Source organism: Chiloscyllium plagiosum, chromosome 14 (assembly GCF_004010195.1).
Source record: "Chiloscyllium plagiosum isolate BGI_BamShark_2017 chromosome 14, ASM401019v2, whole genome shotgun sequence".
In the NCBI taxonomy this organism is placed as follows: Eukaryota; Metazoa; Chordata; class Chondrichthyes; order Orectolobiformes; family Hemiscylliidae; genus Chiloscyllium; species Chiloscyllium plagiosum.
This window is the reverse complement of record NC_057723.1, coordinates 68,830,202-68,855,774: the sequence shown is the minus strand read 5'-3', so window position 1 is coordinate 68,855,774 and position 25,573 is coordinate 68,830,202. Positions and strand designations below refer to the sequence as shown.

At 39.7% G+C, this 25,573-nt stretch overlaps 1 protein-coding gene across 1 annotated transcript in view; it reads right to left on the bottom strand.

Annotated features, from left to right (window-relative positions):
- rnf145a (ring finger protein 145a) overlaps positions 1-25,573 on the bottom strand; it is a 134,568-nt gene that overhangs the window by 75,322 nt on the left and 33,673 nt on the right. Inside the window, exon 2 of the mRNA XM_043703971.1 lies at positions 7,460-7,568. Coding sequence (XP_043559906.1) covers positions 7,460-7,568 — 109 coding nt within the window. The remainder of the gene's footprint in view (positions 1-7,459; positions 7,569-25,573) is intronic.

Here is a 25,573-nt window from a genome sequence, read left to right as displayed (position 1 = left end):
GTTTCCCTAAACATTCAGGTCCAAGTCATCAACATACATTAAGAAAAGCAATTATCCTACTACTAACCCCTGGGGAACACTGGCACATGTTTTCCTTCAGTCCAAACAAAAGTCTGTTCATAACTGTTCTGTTTCTTGTCTGTGAACTGTGTAGCTGTCTATGCAGCCTCTTTCCCTTTTATTCCATGATTTATTGATGAAGCTGTTTAATGCCAGTGAATCAAAGGCCTTTTGAAACTCTGTGTACGCAACGTTTCATACCATAATTTTGTCCTGGTTTATCACAGATATTAAGAGAATTGGAAGATTATGGCTAGTTCCCTTGCAATTTCCATACTTTCTGCCCTTTGCTTTCTCTATTGCATTCTATCCAGTCTGGACAACTTAGAAACTTCTAAACACAACCAGCCTTTTTAATAAATTTGGCTAAATTTTAGCTAATTGAGTCACTGGATAAGTTATCAGTCCCTTCTCACGCCATCTTTTAACTCCCATTTGACATTCCCACTATTCACTAGAGTCAGGCTGGATTCTCACTCATATTACCAACCTGACACATCATATGCATCTTTCGCTGGTTCACTGCGCTCTCCTTTGTCACCAAGGAAGCTTGAATGTTTTGTCACTTTGGTAATGGGTTAACCGTACTCAAACCATATCCTCCTTAAAGGGAACCCCAGTGCTCCCTTTGCACAATGCCAATCTTGCAATCCAATCCGATTTAATTAAAATCGGCCCCACGTCAATTAAGTACTTTTATCAAAGATGCTGTTATTCTTTTTCCAGAGCTCATTTGATCTTGTTACCGTTCAACAAATGTTTCCATCATTCCCTGGAACCAGGACCTGGTTCAGTAAGAAATGTTGAGATAACTTTGCTGACTGGAGTTCTTCTCCCGCCCATTGAATTAATGTCTCACCTTATTATTAGGACAAATCAACACCACTCATGTAGCCACTCTGCACTTCTTTCTTCTAATCTCATTGTACATTGCCTCTTCTATTTTTGCCTCTTGTTTGTGACAGTAGTGTAATGGTACCTCCACCTGTTTCCAGACACTCCCTAGCCCTAAGCAGGATTCATGATGCAAGCACCAAGACAACAGCATACTGTCCTAAACTGAAATTTGCACCACATAAATGGCCTAACTTGAGAATATTTAGCAGCACTGTTTTCCCAACCTTTTGCCTGCTTCCTGCACAGGTGAGTCACTGAGACGCTACTGATTCAGTTACAGAATCAATGAAATCTACAGCACAGCAAAGGGCCATTTGACCTACCGAGTCTGCATAGGTCAAAAACAATCACTTCAGTCACCCCAATTTATTTTCTAGCACTTGGTCTATAGCCTCATAGCCTTGGTATTGCAAATGCACATCGAAATAATTTTGGATGCGCCCATCAGATAAGTCAGCCCCCTGACAAACGTAGGATGAGATGCCCTCAGGGAAATCTTGCATTTCTTGCCTTGCTCTTCTTGACTGTCTGGCAGTCATCCTTACTTACTACATGGATTGGTTGGAGCAGCAGCTGGAAACACTGAGGACCAAACAGGAGGCAGAGAGTGGAATAGGTAGTAGCTTCAGTGATGTGGTCACATCACAGGCACAGTCTGGTAGATGGGTGACTGCCAGAAGAGGTAGGCAGGTAGTACTGGCTATCTCCCTCTCAAAGTAGTTTTTCATTTTGGATATTGTTGGGTGGGATGGGGAGAGGATGTGAATAGCCTCTCAGTGAAAACAGCAGCAGCCTGGTCTTTGGCAACACAACTGGATCTGCTGGAAGGCAGGGTATGGCAAAGTCCAAGGAAGCAATTGTGACAGGAAAATCTCTGGTCACGGGCAGAGACAGGCATTTCTGCAGCCATGATAGAGATTCTAGGATGGTGTGTTGTATCCCTGGTGTCACGGTCAAGAACATTTCAAAGCATAAGCAGCCAGAGGTGTTTATGCACAGTGATACCAGTGACACAGGACGAAAAAGGGATGAGATCCTGCAAAGTGAATGTAGGGAGGTTAAAAATCAGGACCTCAAGGGTAGCAATGTCTGGATTGTGTGTGAGCAAGAGTAGGAATACAAAGATAGGGTAGAAGAATGTGTGGCTGAAGGGCTGGTGCAGGTGGCAGGGATTAAAACCTTGGTTTACTGGATTCTCTTCTGGGGCAGAAGTGATTTCTTCAAGAGGGATGGGTTGCAACTGAACTGGAGGAAGACCAATATATTGGTGGCGAGATTTGCTAGTTCTACTCTGGAGGGGTTAAATTCATCTGGCAGTGGGTTAAGACCCTAAACAGTCATGAGACAAGAGAGAAATTGGAGGCTGGTACAGAAGCTAAAGAAAGCAAGTTAAATAGCCAGGCAAGGGCATGGCAGAGAACGAGGGAAAGACTGATGAATTAAACTGCATTTATTTCAATGCAAGAGGTCTGACAGGTGTGGTGTAAAATTCCAAGCAGTGGAATGTGGTGAAACGGTTAAAAATTATGTCCCAATACATGTGTGAATCTAACCGGAATGGAGGTGTTGCTTAGTCCCGTGTGAATCTTATTACACACCTCCCCGTGTGAATCTTCTTATCTGTATGTAACCAGAATGGAATGTGTTTTTTAGCCTTGCTCTGCTGTTCACATGAATGTTTATATCTGGAAAAGAGTATATCAGCTGGAAAAGTCTCCAGTTCGGTGAGTCTGCTCCGGGGTTACGTTTAACCGCCGAGCGTGGGTTGTTGGCAACCGCTCTACGAGAACTGACGGCTCCCAGTTCCGGTAACATGTAGAGTGAGTATAAGCCAGACCCGTTGGTTGTGGCGACGCTGCGGGGAATAAAATGCCCATATTCTAGCAGACTCGCCTCTTGGTCGTTTGTTCTGTGTCAGACTACTCTCCTACGAACCTGACCTTGAGAATTTTTTAAAACAACAGGTAAGGCAGATGAACTCTGGATGGGCATGGATGAGAACATGGGACTGCGATATCATAGCTATTACAGAAACATGGCTCAGGGAGGGAAAGAACTAGCAGCTCAGAGAGATGTTATACGAAGGACACCGTTGGGGGGGGGGGGGGGGCGGAGTGGTGTTTTTGATATGGGAAAACATCACAGTAGTGCTTAAAGTCGATACTCCTGAGGGATTGAGTGAAGCTATATGGGTGGAACTGAGAAACAACCAAAGGGATGATCATGTTATTGGGATTGTACTAAAGGCTACTCAATAGTCAGGGGGAAACAAATATGTAAGGAGATCTCAGTTATCTTTAAGAATAATAGGATTCTAATAGGAGGGGATTCTAACTTTCCAAACATAGACTGGGACTGTCATAGGGTTAAGGCCTTGGATGGAGAGGAATGTGTTAAGTGTGTTCAAGAAAACTCTCAATCAATATGTCTAAGGCACTACTAGAGAAGGGGCAAACTCTACTTGGAAAATAAGGCACAGCAAGTGACTGAGGTATTAGTGGGGAGCACTTTGGGAACAGTGACCATAATCCTTTAAGTTTTAAAATTGTTGTGGAAAGTGGTAGGACTGGTCCCCATGTAAACTTATAAATTAGGGCAAGGCCAATTTTGAAGGGGCAGATGAATACAAAACTAAGGACATAGGTTTAAGCTGAGAGGGGAAAGATTTAAAAGTGACCTGAGTAGCAACTTTTTCAAACAGGTGCATATGTGGATCAAGCTGCGAGAGGAAGTGGTAGAGACAAGTACAACAACAACATTTGAAAGACATTTCGACAGGTACATGGACAAGTTGGGCCAAAGTGTCTGTTTCCATGCTGTATGACTCAATGACCTGTTGCCTGCACCCCCACAGCAATAATATTGGTAAACAAACTATCCATGCAGATTTCAGCCTTGTAGAAGGAATACAAGGCTACACGCAGAGCTACTTCTCATGCATGCAGCATCAAAACACAAGCAGCATTCTGGCATTCTCACATTACCCTATCTCGATTTAATATGTATGGTGATTTACTTACTGCCCTAATAGGTTGAGGCATTATTTAGGGCATTATTTAGCTGAGTTTGAGATACTTCTTGAACTTAAAAGCACAAACATAAAACATCAAAGCTCACCAGCGAGGCATTTATTTTCGGTCTTGTCATGCCACTCCTAACATGTCACTTTGCTTTTGCGGCTTCAGCCTCAAGGAGCTGGGGATTTACCTTCCACTGCACAACTCAGGCTCCAGCAGTACCACGCCTGGGCCTGACTGTATTTCTCTCCTATTGCTCTAGGACCTTGCTGTCTCACCTACAAATCCGACTCTTGAGACTGGCGATATCAGCCACAGCTCCACTCTCAGACCAGCCTTCATAAGTACAGATTCACTCTTGGGTCTGGCTATATTTCAAGAAGGGTAATAGGGAAATCCCTGGCAATTACAGACCAGTCAGTCTTATGTGTGTGGTCAGCAAAGTTTTGGAAAGAATTCTGAGGGATAGGATTTATGACTATTTGGCAAAGCATAGCATGATTAAAGGCAGTCAGCATGCTTTGAGAGGGGCAGGTCACGCCTCACAAATATTATTATGTTCTTTGAGGAGGCGACAAGACAGGTCGACGAAGGCCGAGTAGTGGATGTGGTGGATATAGACTTCAGCAAGGCATTTAATAAGGTAGGCTCATTCATAAAGTCAGGAAGTATGGGATACAGGGAGATTTGGCTATCTGGATTCAGAATTGGTTGGCTGACAGAAGGCAGGCAGTGGTTGTAGATGGAAAGTATTCTGCCTGCAGGTCAGTGTTGAGTGGGGTCCTGCAGCGCTCTGCTCTTGGGCCTCTGCTCTTCGTTGTTTTTATAAATGAGGAGGTTGAGGGGTGAGTTAGTAAATTTGCATATGACACAAAGGTTGGAGGTGCCGTCGACAGTATCGAGGGCTATTGCAGGCTGCAGTGCAACATATGCAGAGCTGGGCTGAGAAATGGCAGATGGAGTTCAACCTGGACAAATGCAAAGTGATGCATTTTGGAAGGTCGAACTTGAATGCTGAATATGGGATTAAAGACTGGATTCTTGGCAGTGTGGAGGAACAGAGGGATCTGGGTGCACAAGCACATAGATCCCTCAAAGTTGCCACCTAAGTGGATAGGGTTGTTAAGAAAGCATATGGTGTTTTGGCTTTCATTAACAGGAGGATCGAGTGCAAGAGCCGCATGGTTTTGCTATAGTTCTAAAAGTTTCTGGTGAGACCACACTTGGAATATTGTGTCCAGGTCTGGTCGCCCTACTACAGGAAAGATACAGAGGCTTTGAAGTGGGTGCAAAGAAGGTTTACCAGGATGCTGCCTGGACTGGAGGGCTTGCCTTATGAAGAAAGGTTGAAAAAGCTCGGACCTTTCTCTCTGGAAAGAAGGAGGAAGAGAGGAGACCTGATCGAGGTATACAAGATAATGAGACGAATAGATAGATTCAATTGTCAGAGACTTTTCTCCAGGGCAGGATTGACTGGTATGAGGGATGATAGTTTTAAGATATTAGAAGAAAAGTATAGAGGAAACATCAGAGGGAGGTTCCTTACGCAGCGAGTTGTGAATGCATGGAATGCGTTGCCAGCGGTGGTGGTGGAAGCAGAGTCATTAGGGACATTTAAGCGATTGCCAGACATGCAAATGGATAGCAGTGAGTTGAGGGTTGCATAGGTAAAGTTATTATATTTTACATTAGGATTAAACCTCAGCACAACATCGCGGGCCAAAGGGCCTGTTCTGTGCTGTACTTTTCTATGTTCTATATTGTGCAGAGCTCCAGTCCCAGATCTGATTTTATCACTCTCCTACCTTGCCTTTCACTCTTCCACAGCTTGTTTCTCCCTTAGGACTTTATCATCCACAGGGAGAAAGTAAGGACTGCAGATGCTGGATATCAAGAGTCAAAGAAGGGCTTATGCCTGAAACATCGACTCACCTGCTCCTCAGATGCTGCCTGTCCTGCTGTACTTTTCCAGCATCACATTCTTTGACTTTATTACCCACAGCTCCACCCAGGGCCTGGATTTCTTCATCTGCCACCATATTCATTTTAAGCTACTTAAAGTGTTTTTGCTTCTACTGTCCCAGCTGCATTTATTTGTCCACAAATAAGCAAAACATTCTTTCAAAATAGGTGCATTCAACATTACCTAGTTTCCATTTCTAACTGTAAACAAGTTACTTAATTTCACCCATTAAACTGGAAGCAGAAATGTAGATGATTATTTCTGCAATCTGATGTATCAAAATGCAAGTAGTAGGTGAAGGCAATTTGTCCCCTCAAGTCAAGCATGCACAATCATGCCAATCTACTGCAGTCTTCAATTCTTCTCATGTCAGCTCAAAATAACAATCAACTCCTTGATATTACAAAAATCTACCTACCTCCTCTTCAAATGCATTCAGAGATCTAAACTCCAAAACTGAACTAACCAAACTGCCAGGATTTCACAGATATTTTGGATCATCATACACAAATTATGCTCAGTAATGTTTCAATACTTAAAATGGTGAAACTGATGTTTAAGAAGAAGATTGCATTAAGTGTGGCCAATGCACACTCCCCTGACATGAAATCTAGTTGCCATTTAAATGATTTAAGAAAACGGAATAGTTTCTATGAAATATCTGACTAACAAGCTTCAGCTTGATTGATTAAGGTCTTTCTTTGAATCCCCGTAGGATACTGCAGCATCACTCTTGGGTTAATCTGCCAGATTTAATTCAATTATATCTACAATGAAAACAGAAATAATGACAGAAAGGGGAAGAACAACAATAATTTGGAAAAAAACACAGAAAGCAGAACACAAATGAAAAAAGTTAAGAAACCACCAACAGAGTCCCATACATATGTAAATAAAATCAGTAATGGCACAGAAAAATTTGAACAGAAGCAATACTATCCTTTTAAGCATTCACAGGTGCTTAAAACTTAGTCAAGCCTTGTTAGAAGGCTGAGGTCCCTTTAAAAGATTGGATAATTTATTTGTCCCCAACAGCTTATGAATTAGGTTTACATTTTCTTATCCTTTGCCCTATATTCAAAATGATAAACGCCTTGGAATAACTTTCATTTTGAGAAACCAGTAACAATGTTGAGCACTCCAATCAGAAGCACGTACGGTTAGCTAATGAATAAAATTGCCTCCATGTTACCCAATATATCTTGGTTCCAACAAAGAAAAACAACTCCTGCACAGAAATATGACATGTTAACATTTATCACTTCCAATCTTGCTGGCCTGAATGAGAATGTCACTGTTTTTAAGTCAAGACTTCGTGAAAAGAGGACGAGTTAGTGCATAGATCAGATTACTCACATTTTCATGAGTTAAGAACAGCAGCTAGCTCAAACAACAATCAACCTATCCAGAATTTGAACTGTGCTGGAGGCGACAGAAAAGTGCTTAACATCTAGTCCCTTACCTTTAATTTACAGAAAGATTTAATTGAACTACTGAACTAAATATTCTAAAATGTCCTTACCGAGAAATTTGGTGCCCAGCGTATAAAAGTAGCGCAGTCAAAACATATAGATATAGCTGGACCAAATGCTGCCGAGGCAAAGTGAGGAGAACGAGACTTATTATATAACCTGAAAGACATAAAAGATAACAAATTTAATCACCTTAAATAACACTGCAATAACAGAAATACAATAATTGGATTCCTTTAAATGATGTAAGCATGTTGTTTTTTTTGGAAGCTGATACATGTCTCCATTTCTACTTTTATAACAGCCTGATCCAGCAATGTACAACTACTCTTGTCACGAACTAAGTTACTGTCCTTTTGCAGGTTAAATTCTTGAATCCTTCCAAAGAAATTAATAGGAGGTGCGTCTTGGTCCAAACAGGTTAATTTAGTGCAAGATTCTATAAGTCAATCTACATCATAAATGCATTTTGACTAAATGCACTTGGTTCAATTTACACAATTTATCCGTCATAAGGACATAACTAGCATCATATTCCCTTATGTTTTAATTTATTAATTTAGAAGACCTCGTTACTATTTCAATTGTTACACTTTCACCACAGCAACGGGTCTCTCAGAAAGCATGGCAGACTGTTTCATTTACCCATATCTTTCTCAAAAGATAGGATTAAGTGCCAACTTTGATTTAAAATTGATCCCCTCACCCTACAATTGAAACTTGAATGAAGGCACCTGTCAAATATGATAATGGTCCCTGAGAAGTTCAAATCAATAGAATTTGTGGAGTACTACTTCACGAGAACAATAAATCATTAATTCTGGCTCATCAGGCTACTCCAAAAGCACAAAAAAATGCGAGCTCTGTTCTTTTGTGAATTACATTCTCCAAGAGCTCACTGAGCTTAATAATGATTTGAAGATACCGGTGTTGGACCAGGGTGGACAAAGTTAAAAACCACACAACACCAGGTGACAGTCCAACAGGTTTATTTGGAAGCATTAGCTTTCAGAGTGCTGCTCCTTCATCAGGTGGTTGTGGAACATGACCATACAACAGAATTTATAGCAAAAGGATTACAGTGTCATGGAGGTGTAATGATATATTGAACAACTTTAGTTAAAAATCACCTCGAAGCAGCACTGTGAAAGCTAGTGCTTTCAAAAAAAACCTGTTGGACTATAACCTGATATTGTATGATTTCTGAGCTTAATAATGGTATTTTCAAATGTATTGCTTTTATGTAATGCAAAAAGAGCACAGTTAGAGCTCATGAATTACAGGTGACAGGAATACAACATTGGCCAAGTGACAGAAAACAGACCATTATGTTGGCTTTTTAGACTGGAGGAAGATTTATCGTGAAATTTCCCAGTAGTTGGTGCTTCTGCTCTTACTGAATCCCTTGGTGTTCAGGGCATATTTTCAAAATCTGCATGGAACAAAATTTGGAACTATTGCAAACTGAGGATACTGTTAAAACCTCTGAAGGACATAGACAGGTTAGTTGAATGAGCAAAGAAATGCCACATGCAATCTAATGTAGTGCAGTGTAAAGTAATTCATTTTGGTAGGAACAATGTGACGAGACAAAAACATATTATTCAAAATGGCAAACAAGAGCAGAAGGGCCTGGAGTTATGGGTGCACAAATCACTAAAGGAGACAGGAAAAGCTAAGAGGATGACAAGTCAAGCATATTAAATCTTGGGCTTTATAATTGGGCATTCAGTACAAAAATAATAAGTTACAATAAACCTACATAAAGCATCAACTCAGCTTGAACTTAAGTACTGCCTTCAGTTTTGGCACCACACCATACTGTGGAAACATTTGAGGGAGCACAGAAACAAATTATGAGAATGGATCCAGGGAAAATAAACTATTTATACAACAGCCAAAATAACTTGGTTGTCTGAAGAGGAACTTGAGAGGAGATTTGATAGAGATATTCAAATCAGAAGAGGAGTGGGCAGAGTTTGCAGGGTGGGACAAGGACAGAGAGGGGAGAATGGGGATAAAGAGAGGAAGTGAGAGAAAAAGAAACTGCTTCCATTGGAGAGAGGACCATGAACCAGAAGGCACAGATGCAAGGCTACTGTCAATGGAACCAATGGCAGCCTGACGAAAAACTTTTTATCTTGTGCAAAGTTAGGATCTGGAATGCATTGTCACAATGTGGAGTGCAGGTAAGTCCAACCACAGCATTTAAATGGGAATAGATAATTATCTGAAAAGAAAATATTGCCAGGTTACAGTAAAAAGGTGGTGGGACAGAATGGTGAAGTGGCATTTGGTAAGCTGCACTTGCAGAGGGCTTGCACAGCAACACTAACCCCTGCTTCTATGCTATATCCATTCCATGATTTTATGATATCTGTCAGTGTAAACAGAAATGGTGAAAGACAGACAATCAGTTCAATCAATTGCATGAGTTCCTGGTACATGTCGATACATGAAGGAAATGAATATCTAACTCTTTGCGTTGTGCCCAGACATTTTCAGACAACTAAAAATGCAGTGCAAAACAGAATGACCGCAATGCTCAAGATTCAAGCACTAATTTCAAATAAAAGAAACCATAGTCTTTACTAAAGCACTGCTCTGATTCCAGCTCATGTTACTGCTGGACAAGTGAGATCCCAGTTTGATAGCTGGTTTAGTAGATTATATTTTGGTAATTTGGAACATTATATAGCTCTGCTTTTGTTCACAGCCTCATCTGAGATAATCTTCATTCAAACTTATGATCATCGACAGTCCCTCACAGACGAGGATGACTCTCTTCCACTTTCAGGCTGAGTCCATAGGTGGCTGCACAGTCTGATGCAGTTTCCGCAAGCTCTGTTACACTTGGGGCAGAAGGTGGTTACACAACAGGCTGGGTGGGATTGAGAAAGTGTGCTGGGTATAAGCAAGCAGGGAAAGAGATAAATTCTGAGTTTTGTGAAACAAGAGGTTCAGCTAAGCATGACTCAGATCAGATAAGAACTTGCAGTTAACAACTGGGTGCTGGAGGCAAGGGAAATGGGTTAACAAGGTGGAAAAACAGTTATTATGTAGAGTCGTTTAACAATATTGGAAGCATTCAGTATGCAAGGTCAGTTAACAAGGGGAAACGTATCCATTGTATGAATCCAGTTAACAAGGTTAAGAACATTCATTGTGTAACAGCAGATGGCTTAATCTTTACTGTTGATGCTCGTTGATTGTAATGGTCACCCAATTAATATTTATATTACCTTATCTGGATGCTCCTCCCTATAAAATGACTATATAGTTAATTGAGAAACTGCTGTTTCCAGAAAAGACCGTGAATTCATGTCCCTGTGCAAATGGGCAATCGTTTATAAAGATGAAGGAAGTAAAACTACACTGTGCGTCTGAGCATTTTGCTTCAACTGACAGTGGGGGGGGTAAGGGGTGTACACATGGACGATTGTTCTCTCTCCTTCCAGGGCCAGGAATAGAGATGAACAAGGCAAAACTATACTGTGTCTGAGCATTTTACTTCGACTCTGGGGGGCAACAGGACGACAATATTGGCGAGTTATATAGTGAATGAATTATATATATGAATTATATAGTCATTTTACAGGGAGGAGGATCCAGATAAGGCAACATACAAATTGATTAACGGTCACCCAATCAGCAAGTGTCAACAGTAAAGATTAGCCATCTGCTGTTACACAATGAATGTTTTTAACCTTAACTGGCTTCACATAATGAATACTTTTCCTTGTTAAGCTAACCTTAGATACTGAATGCTTCTAATATTTTTAAATGGCCCGATATAATGAATGCTTTTCCACCTTGTTAACCCATTACTCTTGCCTCCAGCACCACATTGTTAACTGCAAGTTCTTATCTGAGTTATGCTCAGCAGAACCCCTTGTTTCATAAAACTCAAAACTTAAATCTCTCTCTACCTGCTTATACCATATACACTTTCTCGGTGTTGGTGTAGTAGCACACTCCTGCTGCTGTTTTGCCTGGCCTCTGCTTTTTCCCGACAAGTCTCGAAGTGCTCGACGGCGTTCCTGGAAGCTCTCCACTTTGGATGGTTTTGGACCTATGATTCCCAGTGTCTGTGGGAATGCCGCACTTCACCAGTGAAATCTTGAGGGTATCCCTGAAGCACTTTCTCTATCCCCCTGGGGTTCACCTGCTGTTTCAAAGGTCTTACCATGTCTGGCAAATTGTACATACGTTGAAGTTTACATCTTACTCAAGTGCCAATTGTCTAAGAGCCTCAACAGACTGTCAGTCAGGTTATTCAATTACATGGGGCACAATTATAGAGTCTGAACTTGTCCTTGCCTCAGTAAACAAGCACATTTCCCAACATTTAACAAGTTAGCTCAGGACTAGAAATCCTGGTTGATTTTCCTTCTCAAGTCCTGGATCAAGTGACCGATTCATTATGCAACAGGGACTGAAACTGGTGCCCACCTAGTCAGAGTCATATCACTTCCTCTGGAACTTCATTCCACACGCAAACCACTCAAAACATTGCCCCTCATGTCTTTTTTGCATCTCTCTCCTCTCACCTTAAAAATGTGCTTCCAGTCTTGAAATCCCCAATCCTAGGGAAAAGACAACTACCATTAACTATCTACACCCCTCATTATTTTATAATCCTCTATCAGGTTCTATGGCTTGGTTCTGAAACTTGCAGGTGATTTAGTCACGATTGAGAGTATATGGATTTAAAATTGTGCTGAACTGAAAATGAGAAGTTACAGTATTATTCAATCCAATAAGTTTCCCTCAAAACATTGGGTGTATCATTTAAGTGGAACTTAGCCCATGTGAATCCTCCAACTCAATTTGCTATGTTGAAACTATGCTTTTAAATGCCAATAAAACCTAACATTCTGAAAATTCTCAACTACAAATGAAGGTCATCTCCAAACCTTACATTAAAATAAATCTCCCTCATCGGCCTCAAACTTGTAATAATGTCAGAAATAGTAACTATTAATATAAATGTTTGAATTATCAAATAGGATCCATGATTACAAACATCTTAACACCAATTGATATTAGACCAGACTTTGTAAATACCAAAGCAATTATGGATCTTTTCCCAGAAGTATGTTTGTCGGGTTCTAGTGCTGGAATCTTGCTCAGTTTCCAACAGCTGATCTAAAATCCAAGTCAGTGACACACAACACCATAGCCAAGACTGTTTGAGAGCAGCTGGAATCATTACTCATTAGATCCATGAGTCAAAATATAGGCAGCAGAAGTTGTCATGAGTACAATGAGCAACACAGTTTTTTAAACAGCCAATGTATGTTACTGTTGGTTTTATTTGATTTATGTTGATGTAACATGATAATTAGCTTCTTAGGAAAATGTGTTTTTTTAAACAGTGGAATATTTTAAACAAATGTGCTCACGTCATATTATATGTTTATAATAATGTCTATGGTTCTGTTTCTGGCATGAATTAATAAATTATCTTTCTTTTTTTTTAAAAGAAAAGTCAATGCCCAGAAATTACTATATCTTCCGAGGGGGGTGTTCTGCCCCAACGAAGTGATCTGCACCTAAATAATTTTGATAATCACTGGTTAAGGAGCTATTAATGATCTCCAAGTCCAGCTAAATAGTGACGAAGAAAATGATTCTTTCACCCTGACTTCATACAACAAAGGAGAAGTGAGGAATACAGATGCTGGAGATCAGAGTCCAAGTGTGGCGCTGGAAAAGCACAGGAGATCAGGCAGTATCCAAGTTGCACGAGAGTCGATGTTTCAGGCATAAGCCCTTCATCAAGAATTCCTGCTCCTCGGATGTTGTCTGACCTGCTGTGCTTTTCCAGCACCACACCTTTTGACTCTTCATACAAAAGGCTGATATAAAGGAACTTGCAGGGCTTTGATAACTGGCAAAGCATTTTTCCATTGATATTAGTGCATAAAAAGACCTAAAATACAAACTCATGGTAACTTCTCCTGGCAAATCTCAGGAGTGTCATAAATTGAGTCACTGAGATGACAAAAGCAGTGTTTCACATTTTTATATTAGTATGATGAAGTCAGTTTGCTTCCAAGATTCAGTCGTGTTTTCCTCTGGGAATAGCTTATTTATCAGAACTGAGGATGTCCTGTTCCCACTTCCTCTTTTGTTTACACACATCAGTGACAGAATTAATTAGATACCAAACATTTGACAAGATATCTTTTCAAATGAAATAATATAACTTTAGTGCCATGACAATGTCACTATGAACTTTACAAATTACTAAAGTTGTTTAACACTGAAATCATGTTCTCAAATATGCTCCAAAGAAAACACGCAAGTCAAGAAATCTGAATTGAGCAAATGTTGCCTGTAGTTAACTACAAATAAACAAGAAATTAAATTCTGCACATGATTATTAATTCATCTCCATCAGGAGGACAGAAGGAGGGTTCCCCATTTTCCATTAAAACAATTTTACTACACTCCTGCTTCTTTCTCTTTGGTAAATCTGTTTCTTCTCTCACACTAATTAAAAAAAGGAAGCAACTCATTACCTCAGACAACCCAAGTGTTACTGGTCAAAGCAAGAACAACATCAGCATACAAAATGTAATGTTCAACAAGCCTGTTGGCAAAGTTATTCTAAGTATGGTGAAAAATTCTGTGTCAAATTCTTAAGGCAGTTTATGTCATGGAATAGGTTGATGATAGTCATCCTAAATTACTGCATTTACCATTAGGATCTTTTGCCTCATTAACCTGGCCTGGAGAGTGAAGCTGCCATCATATGCTACTGTCTGGTTTACCTTTTTGGTACTACATTGCTTAGACATCTGATTTTACAGGTTGTTCTGCACATGCAGGATGGGGGCAACACCAGCAAGATTGTATCACAATGAGTCAAAGAAAACTCCTTCGCCACTGAGGCAGTCATCAATTAGAACATGATCCTGACAGCCAAGATAAAATAGGTCTGCAGTTCTCCTGAGGTTTTGGTGACTGGATGATAAAGTCACGACTATTACATTGAACAACTATCATTAATAGTTTTCAACCACATATAGAATCACATTTTCACTACAGAATAGTGCTACCTTCATCATATGATCCAATGGAAAAAAAACTTTCAATTCAAATACGTAGCAGCCTACAGTGAAAACCTGAATAACTATCTGTATTCAGGGGGCAACAGGGAGACTGAGTGAGGGGTAGCAGGGGAATGACAGTGAGCGGGGGGCTAAGAGACAACAAGTGTGGCGGGAGGCAGCCCAAGAGACAGCAAGTGCGAGGGAAGTCGAAGAGACAGAGCGCGGGAGATTGAGACACAGAACGAGTGCAGACAGGGAGACAGGGGTAGCAAAAGAGACAGATGGGGAGTAGAGAGAGTACCCGGGGGGAAGAAAGAAAGAGTGAAGGGGACAGGTAGAGAGGGTGGAGCAGCAAATTACTGCAGATGCTGGAATCTGTGGAAAGGGATTGAGAGAAAAGGGGGCCAATAGTGAAGGAAAGAAAGTCACAATGGTGCGGTGGTTGGGAGACAGAAAATAGGCAAATGACATGGGAAGTGGGTGAGCAGCATTTGTCCATTCGAGAGTTTGGACAGGAGGGAAATAGAGCGCTAGAAATGAGAAAAGTAACAACGCAGCAGATGGTCGAAATATGAAATGAGTATCTTGCATTAATATTTACCGTCGAGAAGGATATGGAACATAGAGAAATTGGAGAAATAAACAGTGGTATCTTGACAAGTGTCCATATTAGAGCTGGTGGGTGCTGGACATCTTAAAATGCATGAAGGTGGATAAAACCCTGGGACCTGATCAGGGGAATCCCAGAACTTTGTAGGAAGCTAGACAAGTGATTGCTGGGCCCCTTGCTGAGATATTTGAATTCTCGATAGCCACAGATAATGCATTGGAAGACTGGAGGATGACTGATGCGATGCCATTATTTAAGAAAAGAAGGAAAAGGCAGGGAACTACAGACCGTTGATCCTGATGTCAGAAGTTGTTAAGTTGTTGGAGGAAATCCTGAGAGACAGATTTATATGTATTTGGAAAGGCAAAGACTGATTAGCGATAGTCAACATGGCCTTCCGCATGGGAAATTGAGTTCTTTTTTGAAAAGGTGACAAAAAGTTGAAGGCGGCATATTGGTGGACACGGACTTGATAATTTCAGCAAGGCATTTGACAAGGTTCCATATGGTAGACTGGTCTGAATGATTAGTTCACATTAGTTGGATACAAAATTGGCTTGAAGTTGGGAGACATAAGGTGAGAGTAGAGGATTTTCTTTTGGACTGGAGACCCATGACCAGTGGTATGCCGCAAAGATTATTGCTGGGTCAACTGCTTTTTGTCATTTATATGATTTGGAGTTGAATACAGGAAGAATGCTGACTAATTTTGCAGATGACACCAAAATTAGTGTCACAGTGGACGGGGAAGAAGGTTACCGCAGAGTACAACGGAACCTTGATCAGATGGACCAATGGCAGTTAATTTAGATAAATGTGAGGTGCAGCATTTTGCTAAGGCAAATCAGGGCACAACCTGTACACTTAATGATAAGGTCCTGGGGAGTGTTGCCAAACAAAGAGACTATGGGGTGCAGATTCACAGTTCCTCACAGGGAGACAGTAGTGAAGGAGTTTGGTACACTTGACTTTGTTTGTCACTGTACTGATTATAGGAGTTGGGAGGTCATGTTGAGTTTGTAAAGGACATTGGTTTGGCCACGTTTAGAATATTCTGCACAATTCTGGTCTCCCTGCTGTAGGATTGATGTTGTGAATTTGTAAGCATGTTGCTGGGGTTGGAAGGTTTGAGCAAGACGGAGAGGCTGAATAGGGTGGGGCTATTATCTCTGGAGCGGAGGCGGAGGAGTGACCTTATAGAAGTTTATAAAATGAAGAGAGGCATATATAGGGTGTATTACCCAAGTCTCTTTCCCAACATAGGAGAGTCCAAAAGTAGAGAAAACAGGTTTAAAGGTAAGAGGGAAAAGATTTAAAAGGGACCACAGGGGCAACATTTTCACAGAGGGTGGTCAGTATATGGAATGAGCTGCCAGAGGAATTGGTAGAGGCTGGTACATAACAACATTGAAAAGGCATCTGGATGGGTATATGAATCAGAAGGGCTTAGAGGGATTGGGGCAAATGGGACCAAATTAATTTAAGATATCTGGTCGGCATGGACAGGTTGGACTGAAGGGTCAGCTTCTGTGCTGTACATCTCTAATTAGCAAGAGGGTATCAACAACACAATCCACAGAAGTAGCAATGCTTTCGAATAGGTTCGCAAGATCATGATGTCTTGCTTGTCTTTCAGCCAAGAAAGGGTTTTGATTAAAATGCAAAATACTACAAGATGGTTTTAACAGCAGCAGCCCCCGACACCTATTGATCTGCATCAAATGCCCTGTTAGTTCAGGGAAGTGTGACTTGATTTCACTCAACTGTGGGCAGAACGCAGTTAGAAAAAGAAAAGCCAAAAATAGCACAAGAAGGGATATAATCTGACAGTGCTACTTTCTAGCTTTAATTATACCTGGAACAGATCCATGAAGTCAACCATTGCGAGTAATTCTAAGCCCCTCAGAGGAAAACCCATATTAATCATATTTTGTTAAATGCAGTGCAGTAATCTCAGTGATCACTAGTATTTAGATATAAATGGTTAATTATAAAGCAGCAGTTCAACATAGCGAGAACTATAATCCACCAATAAATTAGTCATTATGTAATTAGGAAATGGGTCACAATATGTGAAATTACAGGCTACTGAATGCAATTAAGCAAACTGCACTAAAATTTGTGAGGGAAACAACATTTAGACCGAGATAATATCCTTCCAGAGGTTGAAAGCTTCACTTTAGATAATAAGCTCTAAATGACCGTTCTTCGAGATTAAACTTCAATAATTAAACCACTTTCCTAAACTAACAATTTTGACGAACAAACACCACTGTCTTCAATCCCTAAATTTCCCCCATCAATCATTAAAATGAATGTTTGAACCTGACATAGTCTCAATGGTTTGATGAAGAATTAAAGCAGTGATGTGCTATTTCAAGTACACTGTCAACTAAAACACCGATTAAAACAAGTTGTGTGTGAATTTATGAAAATAAATGGATTACTTATGCATACATTCACACATGCAGATATTGTTCTGGTGACGTTACCCAGAAATGAATAGCTCTCAGCAACTTTAAAAAAAAAGGTTGTTTTCACAATAAGCAACAAAAGAACCCTACAATCATCATTTTCACAAAAGTTCAAACCTATACACGAAAAGCACTGGAAAAGCACATAGGATGAATTCGGACTTAAGTACACAAGCAAACTTCTCATTGCACATTACGGTTGCAGTATTGCTACACTTGGGTGGAATGAAGTGCTATTCATTCAGTGTTTACGCATCTTCTTTTCAATGCCAAACGTCTTAATTGGCAGTTAGTTGAATTTTAAACAACCATGACAACGTTACATTTCATGACTGAACGAGCTTCAGGTTTGTGCTTGTTTAAAGATTAAACTAATGTGCTTTCAGTATTTTGAAATTATGTTGATTTTCCACCTTAAATGAACACAAAAATCCAACTCAAAATTTGACCTAAGATTTGAGGTATGCTATATGGTCCCTTGACCCTGCCCCACCAATGAGATTACTGCCGATCTGATTGTGGCCTCAACTACATTTTCCTGCCAGCCCACATAAGTATCGACCCCAATGGAGATAAAAAAACTGTCTAACTCAGCCTGTGAATATAGTCCATGACATAGCCCCCAGTGTTCTTCACACAAAAGAATTCCAGAGAAGAGCAACTCAGACATTCAAACTCATTTCCCAGATTAAACGTTGAGGCCCAAATTTGAAAATGTGCCCCCAGATTGTAGATTTATTAAGACTGGGAACATCATCTCAGCATTATTTTTGATGAAGGGCTTATGCCAGATTCTCCTGCTTCCAGGATGCTGCCTGACCTGCAGTGCTTTTCCACTGCCACACTTTTCGACTCTGATCTCCACCATCTGCAGTTCTCACTTTATCTCATTTACCCTATAAGACCCACTCAGATTCTTAAGTTTTCTTAAGACACAGATTTAATTATTCCCCTTCCTTTTTTTTCCAAGAAATGGGCTTTAGAGTACAGATTAAGCAGAGATTCGAGTCTTCTGCCCAAATATCATTCATCAACAGGCAAAACTGCTCTCTTCAGTCAGATGAAACGAAACTGACCTCAGTTTATTGAATCTTGTTAACAAGTCCCAAACATAAGAGTTTTTCAAAACACATCCTTTATACAAATCTACCTTAACATTCAGCAAATTCTGAAGTATTTCCAAACGGATAAGTGCTTTTGTATCAATAAATGACCTTATTTATGAAATTAAAAATCTTAATTTAGAAAGCAAACAAAATTGCAAACTAAAATATCAATAATTCAATTTTAGAAGCATTTGCTGATTCATTATATTAAAAGTGACTAACTTCTCATGGACTAAACTTGTACAGCTCTCTTCCATTTTCTTCCCCAACCGACTTCAAGGACTCTTTTTGGGCAACACTTCTACAGATAGCAGCTGCTTCAGTATTTCATGTAAAGCAACTCTTAATATGAGTTATTTGACTGTGGAAAGTATCACAAAAAAAAACTCAATCTGTTCTCACTGAACTAAAATCACATTAACAGCAGCGACATGGTCAGGAATGGCTGCTAGTATCTACAGAAAGAGAAGTCAACACCTGCATAAGGCAGCATTTGGGGTACAAAGGAAGAACGAAGAATTCAAAACTGTTATTTTTCACGTTTTAATGCACACTGAATGCAAGTCGAGTTATGAAAAAAGTGGTTTAAATACTGGAATCACTAAGTTCTTCCAGCAAAATCACACAAGTGTTACAGCATAGGAAGAGGCCAATCAGCCTATTTTACATACACCAGCTCGTCAAATGAAAGAAAATTTCCATGGAGGAAGATTTCCTTTTATGAAACATAATCGCCAAAGTTTTCTGGCAGCCTAAACAGTTTTGACATTTCCTTTCATAATTGTGCACTGATGGAAATTAAAATTTGCCGAAGCAGAAACACAACAAGACACCAAAAAACTCAAGAAGGGGGATGCTGGAAATCAGAAACTAAAACAAAGAGCTGGACAAACTTAGTAGGTCTGGCGGCATCTGTGGAGAAAGCAGACTTAAGTCTTAACAAGGGTCAGTGGCCTAAAAGTCACCTCTTATCTCTTAACATTATAAGAGACTGTACGTTCGTGGCAACCACCCACAAGTTCCTCTCCAAGCCACATTCAATCCTGACTTGAAAACATATAGTCATTCCCTCAGTATCTCTGGGTCAAAGTCCTGGAGCTCCATTCCAAATGGGATTGTGGATCTCCCTGCAGCACATGGACTGCAGCAATTCAGAAAGTCAACTTACTGCCTACTACCTTCTCAAGGGCAATCAGGAATGGGCAACTAATGCTAGACCAGCCATGAAAGAATGTTTTTTAAAAAAGTTCATCTCCCTTCATTAAATGTTACACAGATTATTTTACCCAAGACATATCCAGTAGCTCAAATGTTTCTTTTTCAGAATATGCTCATTTTTCAAAAAAATACCTGTTGATTGAACAATGTTCTAACAAACAACAGCTCTACAGAGAACTAAGCATATATTTTTACCAATACTCGGGTAAATTGTGAAAACCAAGGATGGCAAAGCTGTCTAAATTCAAATGTCTTCACCAAACAGCTCTCAATCTCATGCATTCCATACAAGGGAGCATGAAATCAAAATAAGCTCACAATTGTCTCTGCAGTGTTCCAGCAATCACACTAGCATTGAGAAGTACCTCAGGACAATTACCTGCATACTTAAACAGGAAATTGTGTCTAATACACACATCGGGTTAATGAGAGAAAAATCTGTTGATCATGAAACCATGAATCATTCATCCTTAGCATTTAAGCACTTTTCAGACAACCAAGAATCTAGGTTTATTTCACTGAAACTACTTTTCCTTCTCCAGAAACTGCTAATGAAGATAAAGATTCTACAGACTGCAGATTTTCAATACCCGAACCAACCATGTTGGCATGGTATTTCATGAGATAAAGCCTTAACTCAGGTTATTATTTGGTATTTGTCCACTTTGAATGATTTTTTGAGGTTCAGCCTGTTAACAAGGCATGTTTCAGTGCTTTGTGCCTCATTGCCTTAAACATATGCAGAAACAAAATATTTGACATCTACATTAAGTTACTTTTTAAAAAGGAGGTTGATATTTGTGTTGGGAACATTTCCTCAACGCACTTTTAATTCCAAGTTTCCAAGAAAGAATTAGTTTGCTTATTCTTTCCATTGGCTTTCACTGCTGCCTGTTTTTGTTCTTGCATTAAATATATAGCCATTATCGCTTTTCTTTAATTTCCAACCTTAAGCACCTTTAGTGTCAAATCCTCAAGTTTCATTTTTTTTTAAACTTCTTCCAACTTCTTTAGAAAAATAATTGCTTTTTTTCTGACTGAAACTGATTTCTTGAAATTGCAGAGTTCACAAGTTGCAAATTCCACCTCCCTTAGCTCCTTCACAAATGTTTCAGAGATCTGCTGCCATTGCAGCATTTCTTTGAGTCAGCTGGTGGAGCTGAAGTTAATACTTACCTGTTGGATAAGACACCACACAAAAAAAAGCCTGACCAGATCCCAACACATTTTATCCATAATGCTCAAGCAGGTGCAACATTTCTTGCAGGCTAATTAAAACTGTTCTTGCAACACTGAATCAATGTTGTAGTATATTCATAAATCACGTTTTAAAAAATTGCTTACAGAGCCACAGTTTACTTGCATGTTTTACGGATTGACTCTAAGGGACATACATCAGGCTCTTATCTACATTCTATGAACTCAAGATTTCAACCTTAACAGTTTCACAATTTGTGATACTGCCTCATTCTTTCCCAAACCTATGGAGTATGTGCCGCTCGATCCAGAAACAAAGTATGCACCAGCATGTTAAACAAAAACAAACAGCAAAATATAGCTGTCTCAAACACATATTTCCAAGGAAAGCCAAAATTAAGTGTAGTACAGTATCACATTATTCCAAACTAAGCTGGAGAGGTGCACCATCTCTCTAGCATCACCAATCCACAGTTCAGAAAATTAAATCACATTCCCCAGTTACCAAGCTGATCAAGTAACTACTTTATCCGAATCAGGTTTTTAAACATCAAGGTGTATCAACCAGGTTTCTTAATAACCAGAATTACTGGTTTATCATCAAAACTTTATAGAAGATACAATAACTGGTCAACAGAAACAGTCATGAATAATTAAGAATAATTGCTTTTCCTTTTAAATATTCCACAAACAAATACATCGAGAAGAAAATTAACAGATTTCTCTGCAGTAATTAGCTTTCTGAAAAAAAAAACTTGTGTCATATGTTCTTGAAGACAAAACAGCAATGTGTAGCGCTCCAGACTCTGCTGGTCTGATGTTCTGACACATACAATTAAGTCAGTATTCATGCTTGAATTGTGTCTGAAGTCTTAGAGATATCGCTTGCTCAGGAAACACAATCTTGAGATGTTTTTTCAATTACTCTTCTGAAACAACAGACAGGTTTCATCCTGACACCATCAAGAGACTTAGGTTTTCCTAAGTGAAAGAGATCATCAGGGCAGATTGTCCTGACCAAACTTTCTTCCAACTCAGCTTAATCTTACAAGGCTTTCCTCCAATCATACCAGATTAAAAAAGGATCTTTCCAAGCCAGTAACTATTACAAACAGCCCCAGCAACAAAACAAGTAGTTACCGTCAATCATATGATTTATTGGAAGTCTTGTTAAAACATGTCTAACTTCCTTTGTGAATTTTAAAGATTCCTTTGAAAGAAATCACTCAAGGTATTTTAACATAATGTGAAATAAAGTCATTGTCCACCGTCCTTCAAAATTAAGTCCTTCAAGTCACGGGAAAATAAAGTGCCTTCATAACAATATGAAAGTGCCTTCATAACAATTCACCTAACCTGCACATCTTTGGAGGAAACCGGATCACCCGGAGGAAACCCACGCAGACACAGGGAGAATGTGCAAACTCCGCACAGAGGCGGGAATTGAACCCGGGTCCCTGGTGCTGTGAGGCAGCAGTGCTAACCGCTGAGCCACCATGCCACTCTTATTCTAGACAATACAAAATTTTGTATGCTTTCGTATATATATATAATATACACACACAGTTATAACATGCGGGCTTATGCCCAAAACGTCAACTCCCTTGCTCCTTAGATGATGCTCAACCTGCTGTGCTTTTCCAGCGCTACACTTTTCAACGCTGATCTCGAGACATCTGCAGTCCTCACTTTATCCAACATGGAGACAGACAAACTAAAATCAACCTTTCTAACTTATTTGGAACACAATAAAATTGAACCAATAATTTACCAATCATAGGAATCACCAATTGTAGGAAATCTTGTTAAAAGAATATCGAATTTCCATTATGAATTCTAACCAGACTTCTGAATAACCAATTCCAGGCTTAGCAAATAATTAAGCTCCAGACAGTGGTTTCGCATCTCACACAGAAGACTTAAAAATTTACCAAATACAAAATAGTATTAGCAGAGAGAAAATTAAGCCAAGTTGTAAGCTGAGTGATCTCTGTGCTTTATTTCCACCAAGAAAGGACAAACAGAGCTAAGGGATGTGGATGAATATAAAATAACAAACTGGTCAGATTACTTAAATGGCTTTCATGATGTGTTGTTTCACGCCATAAATATGTGGACTCCCTGGTTCTTTTTCTGAAATGCTGACGTGGGTCCCTTTTTCAGTTCATCCAGGCAAAGGCAGCAATACTTATAACTCAACTTTCCGCTCTTTGCATTCTGGAAGCTCAATATAAAATTAGGTAGGAAATTTTCAAATTTTCATTCTATCTCGGAGGCATCCCAGAAACATCTTGCAGAAAACATGGGTCAAAAATCAACTTTAATTCTGGTTCTGCCCGGTGACTGATTAATTGAGGCCTTGGGGAGAATCACTGTTCAACAACTGCCATTTGCTTGAACAGAGGGTCTCTTTCAGACTTGCCAGAACTAATGCCCAGGTACTGACCTTGTTACTTGGCTTCAAGGTGAAGCCCATCATGACCCAAGTAGAAACACAGCATGGAGTCATCTGCTCAGTTTGCTTTTCTTCGCTCTCTTTCTCTGCTTCAGAAGGATTACAATGCTGAACTTATCAAGTTCAATACTTTATTTTTCTCATTTATATGTAAAATTCTGTACTAGGTACCTTTGCACCTAAGATGGCACAAGAAATGGCGACTCTATATACTTTTTACTGATTCAATTATCCCTGTACTTGAATACATAGGACAATACAACTTAATTCTAATAGTCAACTTTTGCTCTCTGTTTAAACACAATACTCTTGCCGGGGATTGGAACCCTTTTAATCAAGCTTCATCAACAAATAAAGCTTGTTTAGTCTTTCCTTTTTAACACTAGTGTTACAACACAGCGATGAACCCTTATACTAATTAAACCAAAGTCAGAAAAACTCGCCTCACCTTGTAATCTGTTAAAGTATGAGTGACAGAGAATGCCCAAATTCCACTATTCAAAGAAAAATAATATCAATTTATTCCTTAACTCTAAAAGTGAACATTAAACAACTATTCACATCTCTGAGGCACCTTTGTCTTAACTGCTTGTTAGCTGCCTCCAGCTCCGTAACAATATATTTTCCAATAAAAACCTGTATTAAAACTACATCAATTTAATTTCAAAACCACACACAGCGACTGTTGTCTCTGGCATCGTCCTCCTTTTGGCTGAAGATCTCCCTGGGTCGTCTGTCTTTTACTGCAAAGGTGTTTCATACGAAAAAGATACCTTTGATAGAGTGTGTTTTAAATGGTAGTCTCTTTCGATGGTAGTTACACTCTAATTTTCAAAATGCTTGCTTTTTTTATACCCCAAACATCAGATCGTCTGATTGGTCCGAGGTTGGCAAAAACAACAAATTCAAACTCGACTGGGCTTTAGTATCCTGGGGCATAAATTAAATTGATTGGTTAAATTTGAATTGTTGTTAAAACAGTAATCAACTCGGGTATCCATCTCACAGCCAAATGTTACGTATTTTCAATTTTCCAGTACACTCAGACTGCTAGCTAGTCATATGACAGGTGCTTCTGAGCTCTCATTGCAACAAAACATTTACTCTCAAAGGTACTCTTCAATTTCATAACACTAGCTATTCTAAAAATCATCAGTCATTTCCAGCTCACCATGCAAAACTGAAAGGAGAATAAAAACAATGCAGTATCAGCAAGGGTTCAAACAACACATCTTTCATCCCTTTAATGAAATAGAGATTTGGTGGGCCAAACGTTTTTGTGACAACGATGTTATGCTTCTTTTGGTGTTAAGTGTGAGAAGCTTAGAAGTGTCCTGTACTGGAAATCACCAACACAAAGTAATCCTAAAAGGAACATCAAACAGCAAACTTCTGTGTCCACATCTGGATTATATTCATTGAGATGTACCTTAAAAATTAATGCAAGTGGATAAAAACAACAGCACAGAATGCTCTTGGTTGACTTTTATTCATTTAGCCACCCACTGAAACGTGACCCTTGCCAATTTCTTCCAGTCCATCTAAAACACTGGCAACTACCTGACAAAATGAAAAATTGCCCAGTAATGACTTGTGAACAGGACAAATTACAAGCCAATTACAGCCTCATCAGTCTACTTTTGATCATCAGTTACGTAAGGGGCAGTGAACAGTGCGATCAAGCAGAACTCTCAAAGTAGCTAACTCACACTCAGTTTGGGTTCTGTCATAGCCATTTGGCTCCATATCTCATTACAACCTTGGGCTAAACACTGATAGAAGAGCTGGTCTCTAGAGGTGAGAAGAGTGCTGCCCTTGACATTAAGGCAGCATTTGACAAATTAAACTATCAAGGAGCCCTAAATACGATATTGTGGGGACAACTGAGACGTGGCTTCAAGTGGACAGGGCCTGGGAAATGAATATTCAAGGCTACACGTGCTATCGTAAGGACAGACTGACGGGCAGAGGGGGTGGGGTGGCCATGTTGGTAAGGGATGATATTCAGTCCCTTGCGCGGGGGGACCTAGAATCAGGGGATGT